We start from the raw sequence: 21133 nt of genomic DNA on the forward strand, positions 1-21133 counted from the left end.
ACATACAAAGGGTTACTATTTAACCATAAAAAAATGAAGTGCTAATACATACTACAATGTGGATAAAACTTAAAACATTATATTAAGTGAAGAAAGCCAGACAAAAAGGTCACATGCCATACGATTTCATTTACATTACATATCCAAATGGGTAAATCCACAGAAATAGAAATCATATTGGTGGCTACCAAAAGGTGTGATGGGGACAATAGGGACTGATGGATTAATGGATACAGGGATTTCTTTTTGGGTGATAAAAATGTTTTGGAACTAGATACAGGGGGTAGCTGCACAACATTGTAAATGTACTGTATTGCAGTGAATCGTACACTTTAAAGCAGCTTATTTTGTGTTGACTATTGTGAATTTCAGTTCAGTTACCGAATGTTACTTTTGGGGCACCTTAGTGACTCAGCCAATTAAGCGTCCAACTCCAGCCTGCCCCAAATAATGCTTAATATATGATAATTCCTGTTTACCTACTTTTACACATAAAGGGGATAAAAGGAATGAATAAAACACACCAAAATAATTTTAGTGGATGCATCTAAGTGGTTGCATTTTGTATGACTGTTTTCTTCCCGTCTTTGTTAATGGGCATTATACACATGTGCACGCACACACACACACACACAGCCAGACATGCACAGACACACACATTAAATCATGGCCTTTCATTACTCTAAAACCATCAAAGCTACCAAACGGCCATCTCAGTATAAACTGTAAAGAATAAAATGGAATTTAAGTTCTTCTATAATTTGGGCTCCACTAGGTATAAAGTTTTGTTATTTACCAGTAGGCTAGTTAGTCTGAACTGACTGCTATCCCTCCAAGATGTAATGCTAGTTCCACAAAGCCCTATGTTATTGCCCATGCAATAACAGGATGCTTTTCTGTTCATCTTTACCTATTTGCTCTTCAATTCCCATCAAAGGCTTCCCTTCCCACCATGATCATCTTGAATGGAAATTTTCTCTATTCTTCCATACTATCACTTCCCTAACACCTCACACAATGCTGTACACAGTGGATACAAGTGTTTGTGTCATATTACCTCTATCTGTTTGTATGTTTCTTGAATTAGATGATTCAATCTTGCGTGGACGTGCACACAAGACTGTATAGTTGTTCTGTCTTTTGTAACTTTGAGTCTTAAGAGTTTTTATATGTAATCTAGATATTAGTCCTTGTTGAATATGGGAGTAGCGAATATTTCCTACCAGCCTGTAGGTTGGATTTTCATCCTCTTTTACAGACCAACTCCATTCTGAGTTTTGATATACTGTGAGGCCTAGATCAGTGTATTTTTGCTTGTGTGTCTGTTTTGCCTATGGATGCCCAATGGCTCCAGCAACACTTACTGAAAAAACTATTTTCTTCCATTGAATTACATTTGCACTTCTGTCAAATTTGTATGGATCTGTTTCCCAGTTCTCTAAACTATTTCTTTGATGTCTATGTCTATCCCCCTGCTCATTCCACATACTCTTGATTATGGTAGCTACTAAAACCTGTTTCGTTTTTAAATTCATCATCAGTTTAATACAGATTTATATGAAGTTAAAAATGTTTAGATAATTAATATTAGTTAAAAACTTGGAAATTGTAATATTTTGTTTATAAAACAAATGTTTTTCTCCTATCACATGCATTTTTCAAATCTCAATGAATACAGGGAACAGGACAAAAGTAAAGTAAAAAGGCCAAGGTTTATAATGGGAAAAGAGATCTTTGATCATAATCTCCCATCTTCTGCAGTGTAAGTTAGTTATTTTAAATGAAAATATATAAACTTGTCTAAAAACATAGTGCATGTATATTCCAAAATACTAAAAGACTAAAATAATTACTTAGAAGGTCCTTGGAACTGTGAAATTTTATGTGCTCAAAGGCTTTCAATGCTTTATATGAGGACTTCTGTCTTAAGTCTATAAATTTTTATTGTCTTAAAGCACATAAAAATTTCTTGAATGATTTCCAATCATTTATTTTCTACAAAAGCTAATCTGCTGAATTGCCTTTCAACATTTACTTTGCTTCTTAACAGTGCAAATTATATCTAAATACAAAATACTCAACAACCATACATATTGTTCTAATTGTGTGCTGTAGAGCTGACACAGAATAATGAAATGCTAATTGCAATTAGAGCATTTTATTTGTTCAGAATTGATTCCTTGGTTTGACCCGCTTTCAGAATTTTCTACAACCACAGGCTTATGCTCAAATACCACAAAAGAATTCATTGACCACAACCAGAATCAATGTTTTCACCAGTCCCTTCCCATTATGTACACTCCATCTCAGGACACAGCCATCAGCAAACTCCTTAATCTATACATACACGAAGCACTTGCATATATAATAAGGCTGTCCTGAAAATGGCAAAAGGCTTACTTTGTCCAATTTGCTATACACCTTCCACACTCCCCTCTAAAAGAGACAGACTAGGAAGCATGTAGACCTAGTAGACTGCTGCAGGTATTTGCTAGCCAGGTATGGAAGACAGGACACTTTCTCCAAACCTCTCTTGTGCAATACCGGTTATCAGTATCCCCCTGCAGCTATTGGATATGTCAAATTGTTTCTAGAGGAGTAGATGACCAAATAAAACTATGACTTGTTACCTGAATGAATCACAAGGAAAGATTTTCAAAGAAGATCACTTTTTACCTGTTTGACATCATATGCCAGAAGAACATATTTTAAATCTGGTGAAACTGAATGTTTTGAGGCTTTGAAGGTTACCTAGAAATAAAAAAAAAAAAAAGCCAGTTACAAAAGCAGTAAAAACCTTAATAACAGAGACATTAATATGCATTTGGATATTTAATGTAGATATTAAAAAGATCTGAATTCTCATCATAACTCTGTGGAAAAGGCATTTTGATTTCTATTATAAATATGCATGTATGTATGTATACTTATTCCGATGGATATAAACACTTGGAGAGGCCATATTACAAATTTCATTAGGAAGAAAATTTTCTAGCATATCTTTTTTATGTATATCATGTGAAGACTATGTTAATATTTTCGTAAGAAAAAAGCAAAAACTTACTGAACTTTTTAAGTAACCAAAATGCTTTTATATTTTCAAGTTAGAAGGGAAGGAAGGAAGGAAGGAAGGAAGGAAGGAAGGAAGGAAGGAAGGAAGGAAGGAAGGAAGGAAAGAAGAAAAGGAAAGGAAAGGAAAGAAAAAAAGAAAAGAAAGGGAAGGACGGAGGGAGGAAGGAAGAAAGAGTAACATGTTGTGGTATCATAATTTCTGTCTCTACTTTTGTTTCCTTATAGGTTTCATACTTGTATTTAAAAGAAGATACTTAGGGGCGCCTGGGTGGCTCAGTCGGTTACGTGTCCGACTTCGGCTCAGGTCATGATCTCGCGGTCTGTGAGTTCGAGCCCCGCGTCGGACTCTGTGCTGACAGCTCAGAGCCTGGAGCCTGTTTCGGATTTTGTGTCTCCCTCTCTCTGACCCTCCCCCGTTCATGCTGTGTCTCTCTATGTCTCAAAAATAAATAAACGTTAAAAAAAATTTAAAAAAAAAATAAAAAAAAAATAAAAGAAGATACTTATATTAAAGACAGAGTCTCTTTAGAGGACACTCCCATAGTAAAATCAATTAAAACATAAATACTGATTATAACTACACTGCACCTGATTGGTTTTGAGCCTACAAGTCTATCATTGAATAGGCCTACTATCAGAAATAATTGAAAATGAAGTGAAAAAGAAATATATTGAGAGTGGGGAAATAATTTGATTTGAAATAGAGATTATATTTAATTTCAGATGCAAAGAAAAGGCAAACAATTTGAGTTAATGCGCCAAAAGTCTACAAAATACAAAAAAATAAAATAAACCGTATATGCATTTTGGGCAAACTAGTTTGTATAGCTTCTGCAGAGAAATACGTATGTAAATAATTTTGTATACTTTATGTCAGGCCAATTTCTATAAGACTGAACTCTTTTAAAAATGGAAAAAAAGAGAAGTCAAGGTTTTTAAATTTCGAAATCCTCAAAACACAACGGAAAGGACAAGAAACTCAGCCTAATCAATATTTGAAATAGTTTGTGTGGTATAATAAAAAAAATATATTGAGTCTTTTTTTCCTGATTCTTTGCACAGAGCTTCTAAAATACTTGTAGTTTTCTGAGCGAAAGGAGTGTCATTTATCATTAATAATTTTAACCATGCTTGGTGTATAGGAATGACATGACTCAAGGGGTAGAGGCCAGGGAAGAGTGGCTAGACAGCTTCTGGAGGGGGTGCCCACCACCTGACTAGAAGATTGGAAATTTTAACCCTAATTGGAGGCCAGGGTGGGCGGAGGGACAGGAGATGTTCAGTTGCATGGCCAATGATAATCATGCCTAGGTAATGAGAGCTCAATAAAAAACTATGAATGATGAAATTTGGAGGTGCTTCCTTATTAGTAAACATACTAATGTACCGGGAAGGTGGCATCCCCCAACTCCACAGAGACAGAGACTATGCTGGGACCCTTCTGGACCTGCCCTATTTACCTCTTCATCTAGCTCTTCATTTGTATTCTCTAAAATAAATGAGCATTCATAAGTACAGCACTTTCTGTATCATTCTAGCAAATTATCAAACCTGAAGGAGGACTGTGGGAACCACCAAATTTACAGCCAAGTTAGTCTGAAATGCAGGTAGCCTAGGGACTTGGGACATGCAGCTGGTATTTTAAGTGGGGGCAGGCACTAAATCCTTAACCGGTAGGGTCTACACTAATTCTGGGTGGTTAGAACTGAATCAAACTATAGGACACCCAGCTGGTGTTAGAAAATTGTTAAGAGTAACATAGTTAATCTGTAAGCCTGATACACAAGAGAATGCAATGATCTGGGAAAAAATACTGTTATATGGCAATATTAAGATTTGGGAGTTTTGCCTCCATACATCTATCTTATACAGCCCATGTATAAGACACTTCAAAAGAAGATCAGAATAGTCATTGGCAGTAATTCACCTCAAGGATTTTAGTTTTCATTTCAATAATAATGGAACTAACAACAAAAAATGATAGAAAGAGAGCTAACATTGATCTATTATCAGCTCTGTAAATTGCTTATAATTCAGCAAATCTCAATAGTCCTCAATATTCCTCATGAAAATATTATGAGGTGGGTATCCTCACTCTTATTCTTCCTTTCTCTGTCATTAACTTACTGTGTAGGAAAACTTAATGGAAATTTGTCTGCACAGAATTTAGGGTGACATTGAGAAAATAAGATCAGGTCTTTCAATACTACAGTGTCAAGAGGTGTATTGTTACACAATAAAGGGAGGTTTACTATTTATTTAAAAATTGCTCAAGAAGATGAGTATGTATAACAAGAGAATACAAGAGAAACTCCTTGAATAAATCCTGCATTATCTCACCAGCAGGAGTTCCTTTCTTTACGTTTTGGAAGAGAGCTTCCCTTCTGAATTATTTAAAGAACATCTCACCTCTGTCGTCCTCATCCACTCACATGTGATGTTCCTCACAGAAATTAACTTCACACATTCACAGGTGTGTCTGTGCCTCCGGTAACAACATTTTATAGTATCTTTTACAGTTCCTACAATTATCCAGTCTGGCACTTTATTAATTATCACTATACTGCCTCCAGCTTATACAGCACATAAACTGGGAAACTTTCCAAATACCTTTTCAGGGGCCCAAGCTGCTGAACCTTCTCTGAATTTAGAGAGTTGTGAGCAGGTCACTGATGCTACAAAGTTACTTGCTGATGATGGTACACGTGTAAGAAACACATTCTTGCAGCTTAGTCACAGGACATCAGAAGTCTCAGGCAAATCTCTCTTAGCATAAACCATTAATGTTATCATTTGTTGCATCTGGGAGATTCATTCTTTCTAGCGGCCACAGGAGACCCTTTGATCTACAATGACCCTAATTACAGATACTAATACAGTTCTGGTTGAGTCTCAACTTGATATGGCTTTAAATTAGTGTTTTGAAAGGTTTATTATTGCCAATAAGGCTATTAAGTTATCTATATATTTAATTGCTTAATTACTATTGAAATAAAAGGATGCAGAAATATTTTCTGCATGTGTTTATTGGAATTATTTAGCAATTACACCTACCAGTGCATTGTTTGACGCTGGGCATGGTACAAAGGGCATTAAAATGCATGAACTCTGCCATCCAGGAACATTCAATTAAAGCCAAGCAAGGTTGGATAAACAGAGGAAAATAAATATGCAGATGGTTAACTAAACCAATTAAATTAGGGAGGCAAGACATTTGATCAAGTTGAGAAGAAAATGCATGTTTCTAGGCAGCTTGGGAAGATTTTGCAGTACCTCATTCACATGTATCATTCAATTCTACCAAAACTCACTTCTTGAACATTCACAATATTACCATTACCATAGTAGAACTGAAAGTGCTAGAAGGTTGAGAAACCAGGCTCATTAAAATCCTTTCCATCTAATATTGGAAAGGATGAGACAAGCATTCTGTTTCTCTATAGTCTATGGTAGAGTAGGACTCCCACACCCAAATGCCTTAGAGGGACAGAGTATAGACAAGAAGAATTAAGCTGTATCGGTAAATTGAGGGCAAATGGAATAGTCAGACTATCGAAAAGGGGCAGTGGTCCCTCGGCTCCAGAAAACCATCATCTTCTAAGAAAGTTCATATAGTATTTCTAGTGTTGCATTTTTTTCAAGATAAGCTAGAAACCAAGACTTTAATTTACAATCTCATGATTTTTAACTATAGACCAATACTTTTAAATATATTTATAGACGCCAATTTCTACCTGCGGGCCACCAGTTTGCTAATTTGGGGTAAAGTAATAATTGCCATAAGGATGAGGAAAGGGCAAGAAGACAATGTTATAGGACTTAAAGAACAGAATGGTAACTTTTTCCTATATTTTCTGGCAATATAAGTGAAAAATTCATGATGTAGTGTTTCCCACTTAAGTGAAATTATAGACTATGTTATTAGAATAACCTTAACAATATGCACAAGTAGCTTAAAAAAATTACTGGAGAAATGGGGGTCACTCTTGATTTTGGCTCAGGTCATGATCTCAAGGTCATGAGATGGAGCCCCGTGTGGGGCTCTGCGGTGACAACTGACAATGTCGAGCCTGCTTAGGATTCTCTCTTCCTCTCTTCCTCTCTTCTTCCCCTCCCCTCTTCTCTCTGTCTGTCTGTCTCTCTCTCTCTCTCTTAAAATAAAAAGAACTTAAAAATATATATTCATAAGATCCTACAGGGGATGTTTGAATTTTTTTAAATAATAAAAGCCTGGAGTTTAAGAGATATACCTAGGAGCTTCATTATTAATCATTATACAAAGCATTAGATGAAAGTTTGTTTGTATTCAATGTAAATCTATCCCCATCAAATAAAAGAGACTAAACCCCTAAAACAGTATGCCCTACAAGGGATGGATCAGTAACAATGCAATTATTACAAGTATTGCTTACTATTACTTTTATTCCTTAAATGTATATGCTTTCTTTGTTTTGTACTTTTGTTCGACCTGCTCCACCTGCTATAAAACTTTCACAACTTGATCTGCTCCTTATTCAAATTGTATTTCTCTAAAATACTCCCTGTCCTTTTCAGCTCAAGTGATTCATCTGACCTTATATGTATATAATTATATGTGCAGTTCATTTAATCATTGATCACTGTTTCATGATTGCTCTTCTAGGTTGTTTGGGACTGCGATTTACATCTTTTATTGCCACAGTAATGCCCCTATTAAGAGGCTCTATTGCAATGATTCACTCTTGTCAGAAACATTATAACTTGAGGTAGAAATAAGATAATGATAGTGTTGCAAGGTGTCAGATATTGAAGATCAGGGCAAGAAATCATTAAACACAAACTTAAATGTCAGAAGTGCCAGAAAAGATAAAATATGCATTTGTAGGACTTGAGAATGAGAAAGGACAGAGCAAGAGGAGAAGAATAAGAGATGGGGTTAAAATTAGCACTAACTGGTAAGAAGGATTTGGTTGTCTTAAGATTGAGACACAAGAGAAACATGGTAACTGTACAATTTGGGTGGGTATTGTGCACGATCTTGCAACAAGCTGGTGATAAAAATATTTATAGCCATCTCTACTTACAAAAGTAAATAAACAAAACAAAACAACTGGCCTAGGACCTTGAGTTGGATAATGCTCTAAGTCTTCAAGTGTCAGTGGGTATATTTTTAACACATAGAGAATGATTAAAACAAGAAGGTAGGTCTCTGTGGACCCTATGATCTTTTCTTCCTGCTCCCTGCACCTGTACCCTACCAAGCTCCCTACAGACTGATACCTATACCCCTTATGTTTAATTTATTTGGGCCATAACTTCCTTCATCACTCAATCTCATTTTTAGTTTATTGATACATGACAAAAAAGTTTAGAAAAAATCATCTCTTATTCTAGAAAAATAAAATACTAATTTTTCAAATATGTGATTAAGTATATATTATGAATAAGTTTCTTCAACACTGCAGTCTATAAAAGACCATGAAATATGCATGATGGAGGATTTTAGAAAGTCAGTTGACCTTAAATGGATGAGAGGAGGAAAATGGTCACTACGCACTTAACTGATACAAAGGAAAAGGAGATGAAGGGAGGCTAGAAAAGAAGGCAAACCAAAATTTAGTCCATGGTATGATGCTAAGAATGGGCTCTCCTTCTCTGCCTGGCTTCAAATTAAATGAACAAAGAAGAAGCAAATAGATTGTTTTTTATCTGGTAGCTCTGAACCAAGCCATGATTTGTTTTTATAGCCATAACTGTGTTTATATGCAAAGAACTTAAAAATCAAATATCTTATTGTATTTTTTTCATGCTCTCTTTTCTTAGCTACTCAATTAGTTAGTATAGTGTTTAAGTTATATTTCTTTGTGATACCCATGACATCCATGTTGTATAAACTTAATAGATGGTCTCTTTTTTCTTGGAACCATGCATTTTATTGATACTAGAATATTGTGTAAAGTACTAAATGCAGAAAATGCCATGGTACAAGTAGGTAGTTTTTAAAACTATTGGATAGGGACCTATTGATCGATACCCTGTAGAGTATCTCACATATGTATTTATTGCTCAATAAATGTGAATAGCCAAATTAATATTTATTGATTTGGATCATAGACCATACACTAAAACATTTAAAAAACAATTTTTATTTTTATTTTTATTTATTTATTTACTTTTTAAATATTTATATACAAAGATGCTTTTTGAGAGAGAGAGAGAGAGAGAGAGAGAGAGAGAGCGAGCAAGCACAAGTTGGAGGGGCAGGGTGGAGGGACAGAGATAGAAAGGGAGACACAGAATCCAAAGCCAGGCTCTGAGCTGTCAGTGTGCAAAGCACCAAAGTCAGACGCTTAACCAAGTGAGCCACCCAGGCGGCCCAACAATTTTTATGTTTAATAGATGGTGAAAACTAATAGTCTCTGAATTTTATTAATAACTAAAAAACAGGGCAGACAAGGTGACTTTGATGAGAAGAGTGTCAATATTCCTCTACCCCAAAAGTCAATAAATTGGAAACGCTTTGGCTAGAGAAAGGAGGAAAAGGATATTGTAGCATGTATATGTATATAAATTATTTCTTTGAAGTTCAGTGTGTGCTATTCTACTGACTTCAAATTGTCTAGGGCTTTATAATCATTATATTTCGAGCATAATTTTCTTTTAAGTGATTGCATTCAGGTGCAGCTGCACTAAAGAATAGAGCCTATAGAGTAATGGAAGACATGCAGTTGGCCTACAGACCCATGAAAAGATGCTCAACATCACTCATCATCATGGAAATGCAAATCAAAACCACAATGAGGTATCACCTGACGCCTGTGAGAATGGCTAGTATCAAAAAGGCAAGACATAACAAGTATTTGTGAAAATGTGGAGTAAAAGAAACCCAGGTGCATTGTTTGTGGGAATGTAACATGTTGCAGCCACTGTGAAAACCAGACTGGATGTTCATGAAAAAAATTAGAAATTCAAATACCATACAATTCAGTATTCCACTACTGGGTATTTACCTAAAGAAAATGAAAGCACTAATTTGAAAATATATGTGCACTCCTATGTTTATTGCAGTATTTACAATAGCCATGATATGGAAGCAACCCAAGTATCCATTGATATATAAATAAAGAAGATGTAGGATGTATGTAGGTATGTATGTACACACACACACACACACACACACACACACACACACACACACACTATGGAATATTTCTCAACCATAAAGAAAGAAATCTTGCCATTTATGAAAACATGAATAGACTTAAAGGATACTATGCTAAAATAAGTGAAGTCAGGTTGAGAAAGAAAATCATCACATGATTTCAATTATTTGTGGAATCTAAAAACAAAAAAGTGAACAAAAAACAGAAAGAAATCCATAAATACTGAGAATAAACTCATAACTGCCAGAAGGAAGAAGGGTGGGGTGCAAATGGATGATGGGAAGTGGGAGGCACAGGCTTCCACTTACAGAATGAATAAGTCATGGGGAAGAAAGGCACAGCATACGGAATATACTCAATGGTATTGTAATAGTGATGTATTATGACAGATGGTAGCTACAATTGCCGTCAGCATAGCATAATCTATAGAATTTTGAATCACTATGTTATATACCTGAAACTAATGTAATATTTTGTGTCAAACACTCTTCAATTAAAATAAAAGGAGTAGAGGTGCCTGGGTGACTCAGCCAGTTAAGTGTTTGACTCTTGATTTCAGCTCAAGTCATGATCTCATGGTCGTAAGATGGAGCCCTGCATTGGACATCATGCTGAATGTGGAGCCTGCTTGGGATTCTTTCTCTTCCTCTCTCTGCCCCTCCCTCATCTAAAACACATTAAAAAGAGAAAAAGAATAGAGCATATAGAAATATATCAAAAGTTATGGAAGCCCTAAAGATTATCACATCAGAATTTCTGGGTGAGTTTTCCTCATCATGACCTAATTAATACATGCTCAACAGAAGGCTTATAAGTTAAGATGGGTGGACTCGAGCTCTCCAGCAGCAAATTACTTGTCTATTCGTTAAAAAAAATTTTTTTAATCTTTATTTTTATTTTTGAGAGAGAGAGAGAGAGAGAGAGAGAGAGGGAGAGGGAGAGGGAGAGGGAGAGGGAGAGGGAGAGGGAGAGGGAGAGAGAGAGAGAGAGAGAGAGAGAGAGAGAGAGCGCGCGCAAGTAGTGGAGGAACAGAGAGAGAGACACACACACACAGAATCCAAAGCAGGCTCTAGACTCTGAGCTGTCAGCACAGAGCCCAAGGCAGGGCTTGAACTCACAAACTGCAAGCTCATCACCTGAGCTAAAGTCGAATGCTTAACTAACTGAAACACCCAGGTGCCCCACTTGTCTATTCTTGTTAAAATATTCCATCAGGTAAATATTAGAGACTATGATTCCACAGATCTAATTAATGAAGTTATTTTTTAAAATGTGATATGTACATTTCAGGTATTTATGTTAGTCATACAATTTTATTTCTGCCATAGGCGAGAAGATGGCTACTGAGAACTGTGCAATTACCCTATTTTTATTTCTTTTTTATTTTTAATGTTTATTTACTTTTGAGAGAGACAGACAGACAGACAGACAGAGCGTGAGCAGGGGAGAGTCAGAGAGAAAGGGAGACAAAAATCTAAAGCAGTCTCCAGGCTCCGAGCTGTCAGCACAGAGCCCAACGTGGGGCTCAAAGCCACAAGCCCCAAGATCATGACCTGAGCCAAAGTCGGACACTCAACTGACTGAGCCCTCAGGCGCCCCTGCAATTACCCTATATTTAAAAAGAAAGAAAAACATAATGATTAATATTGCTTTATTAAAAAGAAAAGCTTTAACCTGACTCTTCTGTAGAAGTGAGAGAAATGGGAAAATATTGGTGCTTCAAAAAGTAAATTTGCTTGAGAACTCATCACTTTTGCTTATGGATAAAAGGCCTACTTAAAATTTGTATGACATCATTAATTTACATTATCATTAATAATCCCAAATAAAAAGAGAGAAGACAAGCTAGCAACTAAAAAGAAACATATTTATTCCAGATTTGAAATATTCTGGAATATTCCTCAATAATACTATGTTTGATATCTACTCCCCTGTCTCTATTTTCTATCTTGCATGAAATAATAATTTCATATAAATATATTCCATATAACATTATATAGAGTATATTTGTTAGTTGTTTTCATCTTAATGGGTCTTGGATGCAAAGAATTAGATTAATAAATTTTTAATTGTGATATAGTATAATTCACAATCAAATGAAAACACAGGATGCCCAGATAAATATCAGATAAAGAAAAATATATCATAAATATGAAAATAATAACTGTATAACTATGAAAATAATATGAAAATAATGGAATATCCTATAATAATCATGAAAATAAGTGAACCACAGCTAAATGAAAATATGTACGAATTAGTAACAGAATGCTGAGTAATAAAGAGAAATGGAAGAAGATCATGGGTTGCCTGATGCATCTATTAAAAGTTCAAAATCAATTAAGACTAAACAACATGTCATTTAGGCAAACACACATACACACACAAGCTGAGTTAGATATTCACCAGATCCCCAAAGATGTAAAAATAATTTTCAGAGTGAATTAGTTAAAAAACAGTTGTCATTTACTAAATTGCACTTTAATGGTCCAAAGTCGAAAGTCACTCTTCTTGTCCACTTTCTCCATAATGTCCATTAATAGGCCCAAGCTCAGCTGAGGACACCAGAGGTTGTTTGCAACTATGACTGAATAAATGTCTGTATTCTCATTTCCTGATGCACACAAGCAACTATTTTCTTATGATATCAAGGGAGGAATTTGTGGGCTGTGGGGCATATGAAGTCTCTATTTCACACAGTAATGACAAATGGTTACCCAGAGTAAAAACACAAATTACACTCCTATCCGCAATGAGTAAGAGATCCTGTTCTCCACATTCTTTCCAACACTTGGGAATATCAGAGTTAAGCCTTGCCAAACGGACAGGTGTAAAATACAATCCCATTGTTGGTCATCATTTTTCTTTTTATAAATAATATTAAGCATCTATTTATTTGTTTACTAACAATGCTTCTTTTATAAAAAGTCTATAAATAGATTTTGTTCATTTTTCATCAGAATTGGGAAAGTGTTTATTATTATTATTAATTATACATCTTTTTTAAGTTAACTTATGCTTTTTACCATATCTTTATCATTTACTACTTGGCATTCTTTAGTATGGTAAAATATCTGTCTGTGCACTCTAATTTTAACGTGAAACTATAATACATACAAGATATAAACAACAAAAATATAAAGATATGATGTTTAAGAGGAAGATTCTGAATATGCAATTTATTTGAAAAAAAACAGAATAAAAATGTTGGGTTTTCACCTCTGAACATCAGTACTTCTAAAGTACATTAACAGGTGGTCTTTGAATACTCATGCTCAGGACTCATAATGATAAATTGATTCTCCATTTGTTTCTCATTTGTCAGTATCTATTTGATAAGCAGAGATATCATACATGACCCTTCTTTGCTAAAGCAAAGAGCAATAGTAAAGGAAAAGAGTAATTTTAGATTTACATTCATGGTGGCACAAAACTTTCCGTTTAGTTGTGGAAAGAAAGAGGGACTGCAAAGTAAGTCAAACCCAATGGAATGCCAATAGGGAACAATCATAAAGTGCCTCCACATTCAATGTCTTGAGACCAAATCCCCAAGTCTGAAGAACAGTATTATTTTCTCTCATCTCACAGTCAGAGTTGCAAATATTGCTGGTCTCCTCAACTGTGCTTAGGAGCGCTGTTAGAGATTCACCAGATTTCCAAAGATGGATACAAAAATAATTTTCAGAGTAAATTAGCTTAAGAGTTGTCATTTACTAACATTGCATCTTACTGCCCCAAATCTACAAGTCATTTCCTGTACTGCCCCCTTTCACAGAAATGTTCATTAATAGCTTTAATCTTCTCATGAAATATATAGAAGACAAAGATCAATAACTTTTCTGCATATAGTTAAGTCTCCAATGCAGACTGTTTTAAGTCTAAGGCATGAAGAAGGTGTTCAGTTTTTACACTTCTTCTTTTTTTTTAATATGAATTTTATTTCACGTGGAAAATTGAGGGGAAACTTATGGGGTACATTCCTAAGGTCTTATGGGGCAGATGATGCTTTTAACTGTTATTAAATAGGTAATTATGGCTGAATGAGTTTGTTATAGACATTCAGTCAAAACCTTCTCCATTATCCCTCCTTTGTTTTTCTTTTTCTTTTTTGTAAGACTCATTACTCGTTTCTTTTTACCAGTTAATAATAGATACATATCAACCAAGAGATTTGAAATAAAATCCTTTTACAGGGCTTTCCAAATGGTGGTGAATGAGTAATTCCAATGATATCAAGGACAAATAGAAATATCTGAAGGAAAAAAATTGCTGCACATGAGCACCAATGCAAAGTTCCAATTTGAAAAGTTCGTGCAAAGAAATTCATAGGAAAAAACTGAACCAACTGCCAATGCATGTATGACAAGATGATGCCCAACCTCAATCATAATTAAGTAAGTACAAATCAGTATAATAATTAAGGGTTATTTTGCCTCAACCAAAAAAAAAAAAAAAAACATGTTGTGACAGCGAGAGTACAGTATTAAGCAATATCATATACCACTGGTTGACTTGTTTAATACAATTTGATACTATCTATTAAATTTCAAATTTAATTTCAAATTTCCTTTGACACAGCAATACCACTGTGTGAATTTAGCTTATAAATACATTTCAAAAATTGTTTCCAAGTGTATCTACAAGTGCATAACAGGAAATAAATAGCACATCATGCAAAGAAATTCTATATAGCCATCAAATAATATTAGAGAAAAACAAATGGGTTTATGTAAACAGAACCTCACGTTACATTATTAAGTGAATAAAAAGTGTAAGCTCTCCATACTGTTGAAATATATACACACACACACAGAGTGTATATATTTGAAAATATTATGTTGTTTATGTAGAGACCTATGAAGACATACAGACTTATTTCTGGAGAATTGTTTGATATTATTTGGTACAAATGTGGACATGGATGTCTTCAAAAAGGATATGGAGGAAAACTTTTATTTTCACTGTATGTGCACATGAGTACCAGCTCTGTCCAACAGGACTGTCTATGATGATGGAAATATTCTGCACACAGTCTAATGTGTAACCATTGGCTTCACTGGGCTATGACACACATGAAATGAGGCTGATGTGACTAAGAGATGGATTGTTAAATTTTCACATGATTTTAATGAATTTAAAAATAAATGTAAACAGACCACATGTAGCTAATGACTCATATTAGATAGTTCAATAAACTATTTATAGTTTTGAACCATATATTTTCATTCTATTGTTTTTAGAAATGTCAACAAAAAAGATTAAGAATATTTGTGTCCTTAATTATATTTTATTGAAATATCCATTAAATGTCAATATTTTAAGGGGCATATATAAATTATGGATACAGTAGAGAATGACCAAGGATAAAGACGAATGCCATAGAATTGTATTATACAAATATAAGCTCTGATTTATTCAGAATTTATAAATGCTTTGTTCCTAACAAAGAGAATTCACAGTGTGAATTTGTTTTTATTTTTAGAAAAAATATATGAGTGTATGTAAGGATACAAGATTTCTCCACATATCTATATGAATTAAATCTTAACTTACCACTTCTTTTATAAAAAAGTAGAATGCTATTCTAAGTATTTTTCTTCTAAAATGAATAACACCATGGTGTTGCCACTTATAATGATGTGAATAATCTCTCATTCTGAATAAAATATGATTGTACTTCTTTAGTTAGAAATACATATTTCATTATAATTTACTTTTTGAAATTATAATCTGGTTATTCATTTATCTTAGATATTCTTTCTTCCTTAATGTTTCATTAAAATCAATAGTATATACAACTGAGTCCTGAAGAAAGTTTTTCAAAGTTGCGTAAATAAGAATATCTGGGACCTGATGAACATTTTTAAAAGTTGTATAAATAAGATAGAACTAGTTAAGAATAGTCCAGGTATTTAAAATAGGCTGGAAAAGGTTCATAATGTCAGACAGTATAGCTGGTAAAGGATAGGATTTTCATTGTAATCTCTCCCAATTCATATAGTAACTCTTAACCATTGATTATCTGTATTAATGGCTAAGAAGTTGCAATCATTCAGTTAATACAGAGAGTCTATTATCTAAAAGAAAGAGATAGGAAGAAGGAATGAAAGGAGGAAGGAAGGGAGGGAGAGAGGACAGAGGACAGAGGAAGGGGGAGGAGGGAGAGAAGGAAGGAGGCAGAGAGGGAGGGAGGGAAGAAAGGAAGGAAGGAAGAGAATATTAAAGACAAAGCGCCACTTTTCTCATGATGAAAATGACTTCACTGTTTTACAGAGAATATCTAAGCAAGGTGAGAACAGACAATTATACTTAGTTATATTGTATTGGGGAATTCCTTATATTCCTTCCTGCTTTGATAAAACTGAATGCAGAATATAAAATGCAGAGAAGAGAAATAGGAAGATAAAAAATTCAAAAGTAATAAGTAAAATTTTTTTAACGTGATGAAAAATATTAATGTACAAGAAGCTCAACAAATTTCTAGTTAAAAAAATTTGAAAAGGTCCTCACCTAAACTAATCACAGTCAAATAGTCAAAAATCACAATGAATGAACTTGTAAGCAAGAGAAAAAAAAAATGTATCACGCAGAATGGATAAGATTAACAGCTAAATTTTCTCAAGAAACCATACATGTCACATGTTAGGATGACATCTTCAAAGTATTGAAAGAAAAAAAACATCGTCAACAAATAATCCTATATTGAACTAAACACTCCTTCAAAAATCAGGGAGAAATTAAGCCACGTCTAGATAAACAAAAATTGAGAGCTTTTGTTGCTACCAGACCTGTGGTCCAAGAAATATTAAAGGGAGTCCTTCAGGTTGAAATTAAAGGACACTAAACAGTAACCTGAATCCACATGAAGAAAAAAAAAAAAATGATCTAATAAAGGTAACCGCATGGAAATTCTGAAAGGCAGCATAAACACACTCTAATTCCTCTCTACCAGTATTTATTTAAAAAGATGGCTTCATAAAAATAATTTTTAAATTGTATTGTTAGGTTAAAATGTATAAAGCCATAAGTTGTAAGACAACAAAAATGCAAAGGAGAGAGAAGAAATAAAAATATGTTGGTACAGTTTTTGTATACTATTTCCATCAAGAAAATATACCAATTGTAAACAAATATGTACTTGATAACAAAAAGCATAAGTTCCAAAATACATAAAGAAAAATGAACAGAATTGAAGGGAGAAATAGACAATCCAACAGTAATAGTTTGACTTCCTGACCCAATTTCAATAATGGATAGAACTAGGCAGATTATCAATACGGAAAAAGAAGACTTGAACAACATTATAAAGCAAAAGTATCTAACAGACAGAAATCCCTAGAAAAAAATATATTTTAAGGAGAAGCACATGGAACATTCTCTAGGGAGAGACCATATGTTAATTTACTGGTTGACCTTAAAATTCAAATGAAACACTCTCTAGGGATAGACCAAATGTTAATTTATGGGTTGATCTTAAAATTCATATGAAATGAAAGGGACCAAGAATATTCAAAACAATCTGGAAGAAGAAGAATGTTTGAGTACTCACAGGTCCTGATCTGAAGTCTTACCACAAAGCTACAGTAATCAAGATTGTGATAATGGCATAAAGATAAACATACAGATTAAGAAAATAGAGAGTCCTGAAATAAATCTATACATCGGTGGTCAACTGATATTTTACAAGGTGCTAAAACCATTCTGTGTGAATAGTCTTTTCAAACAATGTTGCATGAACAAGTGAATACCCACAGGCAAAAGAATGGATACCCTGCCTCACATCATACACAAAATTAACTCAAATCACAGAACTAAATGCAAAAATAAAATTTGTAATATTTTTAGACAAAAACATAGGAGTAAATCTTTATGATAATGGTTAGCCAATAATTTCTTAGATTAACAACAAGCTATATAAGACAAAAGAAAAATAGATAGACTTGATTTCATTGAACATAAAATCCTTTGTTCATCAAAGGATACCACCCAGAAAGTAAAAGATTACACACCTGGCAGAAGTGATTTGCAAATTTTATATATGACAAGGAACTTCTATTTTGGAGATATAAATGGACACTAACAATTTAGCAATGGAAAGAGTCTAGTTAAAAAGTGGGCAGAGGATGTTAACAGAAATTTCTCTACAGAAATGCAAATAGCCAATAAACATATGAAAACATGCTTAACATCATTAGTAAATTCAGGAAATGCAAACCAAAGCCACATGTTATACCACTCCCCACACACTAAGGTGACTACAATAAAAAGGTAGACAAGAACAAGCATTGACAACGATGTGAAGAAATTTGGCTCCTCTTATACTGCTGGTGAAAAGGTAAATAGACGAGACCACTTTGGAAAATAATTTCATAGTTCTTCAAAATTCTAAACACAGAGTTACCATATGACCCAGAATTACACTGCACAATAGTGGAAAGATGTCAAGAAAGAGCAATGAAAACATGTACCTACACAAAATTTGCATACAAATGTTTATCTGAAAACTTCAAATGTTCAATTGAAACATTTGTATGTTTCATGGTAGCCCTAAAATTAACCAATTCAAATGTTTATTAACTAGTGAATGGATCAAAAAAGTAGCATATCACACAATGGAATATTATTTAACAATAAAAAAGAATGAAGTATTGATATATGCGAAAACATATATAAACCCTGAACATATTGTGCTAAGTGCAAAAGTTAGTCATAAAAGACCACATACTGTGTATTTCATTTATCTGAAATGAATGAAATGCATAAATCCATAGAGATACAAAGTAGACTACTAGTTGCAAGAGGTTGCAGAGAAAAGATTCCAGAACTGGAGAAAGACTTCTAGTGTGTATGGGTTTCTTTAAGGGTAGGTGAAGATGTTCTAAAATTAGACTGTGATGATGGTTGCACAACTCTGTCAGTATACTAAAAAACATTGAACTGTACATTTCAAATGAGTGACAATTATGGTATATGAAGTATATGCCAATAAATCTGTTAGAAACACACACAGACACACAGAGGAGGAAGATAAATTAGAAAAGAAACTGAAGAGTAGTATGATACATTCAGAGGATTCAGTGTTATTTGCATAGTTTAATTTCTTTCCCAAGTGTTAAAGTAAAATTTTAATTCAGATCTAGTTTTCCCATTAGGCAAAAGCAAGGAAAAAAAATCAGTTACAGGAGTCCTACTTTGCTTATCACGTATCATTAATTAATAGATGAACAGAGGGGCTCCTGGGTGGCTCAGTCAGTTAAGCGGCCCACTTTGGCTCAGGTCATGATCTCATAGTTTGTGATTTCGAGCCCCACATCGGGCTCCGTGCTGACAGCTCAGAGCCTGGAGCCTGCTTCGGATTCTGTGTCTCCCTCTCTTTCTGGCCCTCCCCTGCTCACACTCTGTGTCTCTCTCTCAAAAATAAATAAACATGAAAAAAATCAAATAGATGAACAGATTTTCCTGAAACTAAGGTGCAGGAGACATTTCTTTCAATGTCTAATCAGTAATGAATGCATCTGGGGATAAAATGAAGCTTCTTATATTTATATATATTTCTTGGATAGCCTACAAATTAACCATGTTTCAAAATAATAAAGATGTTGCAAAGAATCAAGTAATTGTTTCCTGTAAATGTCAATCTCTGCTTAAAATGAATATCATTCACTTCAATAATTGGAAGATCTTTTTACTTGCTTGTAATCTGATGAGATCACACCTGTATTGAATGGGGAAAATTATTATTTTGGCTTATAAATTACCCTTTTTGCAACTGATTCAAATTTTAGGAGAGTTAATTAAATTTCATTTTTTCCTACATTCTCTCATGGACCAGTATGACTAAAATATTTAAATAAATGATGCTATGTGGAAAAGAAAATAAATCTGATTAATTCATAAAATGTACACTACATGTCTACTTTGTGCTATGCCATCATTGTTCTAGTCACTGAAAACAAAAAATTGAGTAAGTTTTGGTTGGCCTCTTCTCTTAAGATATTCATAAACTAGTGAAAGTTTAATGAAAGATATAAAAATGTATCATAACGAATTAATTAAAACATAATCAAAATTTATCTTTGGATAAGCTTACATATATCTGGGTTCTAAATCAATAACTACTTAATTAATTATGTCAATCATCTATTTGAGTCTTTTAAATTAAAGTTTTAATTTTAACATTTCAATCAAGGAACCTGATACTCTATGCAGAAAACCTGAAAGCCTCCACCAAAACACAGCTGGAACTGACAAATACATTCAGTAAAGTCTCAGGACATAAAATCAAGGAACAGAAATCTGTTGCATTTACATACACCAATAATAAAGCAGCAGAAAGAGAAATCAAGGAATCAATACCATTTATAACTACACTTAAAATCATAAGATATGTAGGAATAAACCTAACCAAAGAGGTAAAAGACACAATATTATTACACAAAGCAATCTATACATTTAATGCAATCCCTATTAATATACCAACAACATTCTTCACAGAACTTGAACGAACAATCCTAAAATTTATGTGAGTCACAAAAGACCCTGGATGGCCAAAACAACCTTGAAAAAGAAAAGCAAAGCTGAAGGAATCACAATTCTGAACTTCAAGTTATATAACAAAGATGTGGTGATAAAAACAGCATGATACTGGCACAAAAGTAAACTCATATATCAATAGAACAGAATAGAAAACCCAGAAATGAACCCACAACTATATGGCCAATGAATCTTTGACAAAGCAGAAAAGAATATCCTTTGGGGAAAAGATGGTCTCTTCAAAAAATGGTGATGGGAAAATTGGATAGCAACATGCAAAAGAAAGAAACTAGACCACTTCCCTATACTATACACAAAAATAAACTCAAAATGGGTGAAAGACCTAAATGGGAGACAGGAAACCATCAAAATCCTACAGGAGAACA

The 21133-nt window shown here is 33.9% G+C and overlaps 1 protein-coding gene across 2 annotated transcripts in view; it reads right to left on the reverse strand.

Annotated features, from left to right (window-relative positions):
- DPP10 (dipeptidyl peptidase like 10) overlaps positions 1–21133 on the reverse strand; it is a 659495-nt gene that overhangs the window by 306748 nt on the left and 331614 nt on the right. For both annotated transcript variants that reach the window (XM_086718449.1, XM_086718450.1), the window contains exon 5: positions 2677–2751. In XM_086718449.1, the coding sequence (XP_086574575.1) occupies positions 2677–2751 (75 nt within the window). The remainder of the gene's footprint in view (positions 1–2676; positions 2752–21133) is intronic.

The sequence above is a fragment of the Puma concolor genome, chromosome C1, assembly GCF_028749965.1.
Source record: "Puma concolor isolate L17-30 chromosome C1, mPumCon1.1.hap2, whole genome shotgun sequence".
NCBI lineage: Eukaryota > Metazoa > Chordata > Mammalia > Carnivora > Felidae > Puma > Puma concolor.